At 33.9% G+C, this 5,161-nt stretch overlaps 1 protein-coding gene across 4 annotated transcripts in view; it reads left to right on the top strand.

Annotated features, from left to right (window-relative positions):
* The window catches only part of CDC7 (cell division cycle 7), a 21,885-nt gene that overhangs the window by 2,963 nt on the left and 13,761 nt on the right, over positions 1–5,161 (top strand). For 3 of the 4 annotated variants that reach the window (XM_008592317.1, XM_008592318.1, XM_008592315.1), the window contains exons 3-4: positions 1,774–1,857; positions 2,177–2,312. In XM_008592317.1, the coding sequence (XP_008590539.1) occupies positions 1,774–1,857; positions 2,177–2,312 (220 nt within the window). The remainder of the gene's footprint in view (positions 1–1,773; positions 1,858–2,176; positions 2,313–5,161) is intronic. The other variant, XM_008592316.1, reaches the window with a different exon arrangement.

Below are 5,161 nucleotides of genomic sequence, written 5' to 3'. Positions count from 1 at the left end.
ACTAGTATGTGTACCGTCATTCCTGCTCTAGCATAGTGCCTCGGACATAGTAGGCATTAAATAAATATTTGTTAGAGGAGATCCAGTTGGCTGTATTTTTTTTTTCCCTAAAATGTAGTTAAATCTTTTTTTCCATTTTTGTCAAGTGAATTTAGTGCTTGTCCAAAATATATTAATTTTGACCTTTCATCAATGATAACATACTTTATACACAACAAAATAGACTTTAACCCACCCTAGAAAAATAAGACATCAACTATTTTTGCTTTTTCACTAAAACCAAACTCATCTTTTGTGTCAACATTACCCTTCTTGATGTCCTTATTTTTGGTAATGAAAACCACCATTATCCCAGTTACCTATACTTAAAACTTTAAAGTTGTCTTCAGCTTATGCTTTATGTCTGCTCCCCATATCCAGGTATCCAACTTTATCTTCTTTTTAATATGTATGGCATTGCTGCTGCTTTCCATTTCCATTTCCACCACATTAATTCAGTCCCTTACAATTTGTTCCTGAGTTACAATGAAGTTTCTTAACCTAAACTGTCTGCATTCACTTCTTTTCCATTCTCCATTCAGTTCATCTTGTGCACTGTTACTACACTAGTCTTAAAATCCCACTTTCATCCATTCCATGGATGCTGTCCCTCTTCCCTTCCGTTTTTCTTGCAATTTACCTGTTTTTCATAGTTGCTTTTCTTTGCTAGTTATTTAACACATAATATAATAACGTAGTCATTGTATTATTCTTCTTGTATTGTTTAGCACTCTGTATTTTGTCTCTTAAGTTTATACTATAAGCTCCTTGAAGGCATTATCTCGTATGGTTTCTTATGTATGTTGTGCATTAAGCAGAGTGTGAATGGATGATTCTGACTTGGTTCTAGCATTGAAAATCTTGGTTCATATTTTGAAAATCTGCTGGGAAATAAAAAGTTGGGTAAATTTTGTTCCAAATTTCAAAAGTACGTTCAGGAGAATGCTACTGTTCTTATATTTTGAAAATCTGCTGGGAAATAAAAAGTTGGGTAAATTTTGTTCCAAATTTCAAAAGTTTCATAGCCTTTATTTTATGTACCAGAACACTGGACATTACAACTAGTGCCTATGATAACATGCTGAAACTTGTTCATATGGTTCTTTTTTTATATGACCCTTAATAAAAGCTAAGGTTATATCAAAAACAACTTCAATTAGGAATGAAGCTGATGATGTCCAGGCACGTAATTGTCTCTTGATCTAATTTGTAAAGTAAATCAAATGAGATCACAAGGAAGTTATGTGCCTGGACCTCATCAGATTTACTCCCTATTGAAATTATGTTTTTGAATGAATGGTAGGACTTTTTATATATTTTTACTTCCTAAAGGAAATAGTTTTCAAAAACATTGCATTGTGTTATTGTCATGCCATCTAGTGATAGCAACACAAATTTTTGAGTTGTTTTACTTTAGTTTCTTCATTGTATTGCATTCTGTGTATTAGTATAGACATTAGTACTAATGTCTATTAGTATGTAATTCCAGTGTAGTAGAAATTTGGTGTGCATAATTCTACTACTGTCATTTTTGTCTGTTAGTTCAAGAGGTATATGTGAGCTATAGCAACTTGATGGAGTTTTAACTATTCTTGTCATAATTTTAAGATTTATTAAAACTTTTTATTTTTAATTAATTATTCATGTTTTAGAATTTATTTCATTGGGTTTTTTTTAACTTAAGATACTATATAATATATTTTATTATGACTATAAATTCTGTTTCCTTCATAGGCATTAAAAAAGATATTGAAAAGCTTTATGAAGCTGTACCACAGCTTGGTAGTGTGTTTAAAATTAAGGACAAAATTGGAGAAGGTAACTTGGGTATACACTTTATTATATTTTCAAGTTTTTTTCCCTTCTATTTTTCTTGTATAATCTTGATTTTTATTGTTATTTCTTACTCAAAAATATACCACATTTTAAAATACAGAGACTATGGTTATATTACTAATTATGGTAAGAGCTTTTCTTTATTCCCCCAGGAAGAAAGAAAGTATAGAAAGTATTTACAGTAAAATGAACAGTCTTAGTCTACTATGCCATTAAAACAGTTTTTACAGTCTGTCTTACCATTGATTCATTAACATTTTTAAAAACCAAGTATTGAAAAATCTAATAAATTGTTTTACAGGCACTTTCAGCTCTGTTTATTTAGCCACAGCACAATTACAAGTAGGATGTGAAGAGAAAATTGCTCTAAAACACTTAATTCCAACAAGTCATCCTATAAGAATTGCAGCTGAACTTCAGTGTCTAACAGTGGCTGGGTAAGATATTTTAATTGAACTGGCTGTATATAATTTATAATATTTTAAAGTTGATGCTTAACAGAGATGAGATCGTACATGAATTAAACATTTTTCAGTCAGGTGTTTACAATTTGCCTAGGACTTTTCCTCTAACCTTGTAATGTTTAGTTAAATTTATATTCTTTTAGGGTGGATTTCCCTTGAGGCTCGGCTTGATTTCCTATTTGTTTGCTGTTCTTTTTTGTAACCTTCTTGCCAAATCATAAACCTTGGCTTCTATGGTCTTGATTTTTTTTTTGGTAATATAGAGAACTCATATTTCACATCTCCCCAACTATTGACAGCCTCATCTCATATTTTATTTAGAACAACAGAATCATCTGGCATATCTTTCTCCTTGGTTTCTCTCTGCTAGGTCATTTCTGTCAACATATGGACATGATCTCGTATATTATCCCATCTGAACTGCCCTCCATCTCCCAGCTATTCCGTCATTTCTTTTGTTCCCTTTACAACCCATATGTCTCAAAAATATCTACACATATTGTTTTCCCTTCCATACCCCCCTTTCACTTCACAGTTAGTGTGGCTGCTCTCCTCTCTGCATGACTCTAGGCATCATTTAAAATAATTGATTTGAACCGTTGTCTTTTGATTTCTGAACTGCTGCACCTCCTTGTTTTCTTGCTGCTTCATTTGGCTTTTCATTTTCAGTATCCTTTGCCAGCTCTTCCTCTTCTACCTGATCCCTAAATGTTGGAGTTCCTCAGTGCTTGATTCTGGGTTTTCTTTCTGCATTTTCCTCCTTAGAAAGTATTCTGCATTTCCACATGGTTTATAGTAACAGTTCCCAAAAGTATATATCTAGCCTCAGACTTTTTATCTTAACTGTAATAGGCAGATTTGTATATATCTACCTGCCTATGTCATATATCCACTTAAGTGCTTGATAACTATCTTAAATCTAATGTGCAAAAACCAAATTTTAATCCACCTTCACCTGCCAAAATCTCACCACAACAAATGTTCTCATCTGCCCATCTCTGCAAATGACACCACCTTCCACCCAGTTGCTCAAGCTAGAAATCTAAGAATATCCTCATTTTCTTCATTTTTTCCCTAAACTATCTGTCACCAAGTCCTGGCCATTTTGCCTCCAAAATATATCTAAAAACATTCATGTCCTCTGTCTTCTCTTCCACTACCTCAGTCCAAGCCTAGACTACTACTATAGCTTGCTTCTTCTCTTCCCCCTTTAATCCCATCTTTATACAGCAGCCAGAGTGATCTTTAAAATATGATATATGTATGTATGTAACATAAATTGGATGTTAGTTCCACCACGTACAATCTTTCAATGGCTTCCCAATGTACTTTAAAAAAAATTCAACCTTAACTTATGCCAGTTTTCCCATCTCCCTCATTGCGCTCCAGTTTCTTTAGCTCCTCAAATTTGTCCCAAGATCTTTCTTACCTTAGGACCACAGCTAAAACTGTTTCCCCATTCAGGAAGACGTCTTCCAGTCTTTGTATGCTGATGCCTCATCTTTTTAATGTGAGCAAGAGTGATTTCTACTTCAAAGAAGTCTTCTCTGAATTAGATTCTCCTGGTTTTTTTTAACTGTCACAACACCTTTTGATTTCTTTCAAAATTCTTAATCATAATCTGTCACTTTCTGTTATCTTGTTTATTATCTGTATTGTCCACTAGGTAGTAACTCCTTGAGGACAGAAATTGTGTTAATTTTATTCTTTATAGCATCCCTAATGTCAAACATAGTGCTTGGCAAATAACAGTGCCCGCTAACTATTTATTGAATGAATGAATGAGCCTATTTCTATGTTTTACCCCTCTGTTTATTATAAAAGACAAAAAGATGAGATGGCCTCTCTAAGACGTGATTGCATACATTCTAGTCCCTTGAATAAGATCATTCCTTTTTCCATACTTCAACTATCTCCCTTTACCACTTTTTTCTTCTCTATGCTTCAAAAAAGTGCATGCTAAATATAAATATGTCTTTATTTGGTCTTTCAGTGGAATCAGGCAGATCACCTTTCTGCTCTGCTTTCGTTGTATTCTATTTTCTCTTCATGATTCCTGTTTTTCCTCTTCCTTTCCACTTAAATTGCTTTCTGAAAAATTACCAGTTAATTTCTCCCTGCCAAACTAAAAGTCTTCTCTCGGTTCTCATTCTCTTTGATCTTCGTGCTGGTCACCCCTTCCTTCGTAACTCCTCACTTTGGTGTCCCTTCCTTATTTTGCCCTCTACCTTCAAACTTTTTTCAAGGCTTAGTTATTTCTTCTGTCTTCATTTTCACAACTTTAGATATCACTTCTCTGCAAGTACCCTTACTGACCTCTCACTTGCCACTTAAGATTTAGTCCCAAATCTACATAGCTCTGTCAAAATGTCAAGATCTTGGTTTTAGATACTTATGTTCCTGGTTTTTCTACTTTTTTTGGTTGGGGGGGGGGGGATCCCCATTGTTTTATTTACTCGGGCTCAAAAATCAAAAGTTGATGGAAATCAACTTTACTTTATTTTCCTCATCTTTTATGAAGCAGTGTAGCATAGTGATTAAGAGCATAAATCTGGAGCAAACTGGATTCAAATCCTGCCTCCATGACTTACTAGTTTAGTCACCTTGGGGAAGTTTCTTAACTTCTCCTGCCTCAATTTCCTCATCTGTAAAAAGGAGGGAAGGAATAATAGCACCTTCCTCATAGGGTTGTTATGAAGATTAAGCAGATTTGATGAATGTTTATTAAATGTATAAGTGTTTTGGGGTTTTTTTGTTTTGTTTTGTTTTGTTTTAAATTCCTATATAAAGATGACCAGTAAGGGGATCTCAACCCTTCGCTT

The sequence above is a fragment of the Galeopterus variegatus genome, unplaced genomic scaffold (genome assembly GCF_000696425.1).
Source record: "Galeopterus variegatus unplaced genomic scaffold, G_variegatus-3.0.2 Scaffold7772, whole genome shotgun sequence".
NCBI lineage: Eukaryota > Metazoa > Chordata > Mammalia > Dermoptera > Cynocephalidae > Galeopterus > Galeopterus variegatus.
Note: the sequence above shows the minus strand (reverse complement) of the source record. Positions and strands in the feature narration are given on the sequence as shown.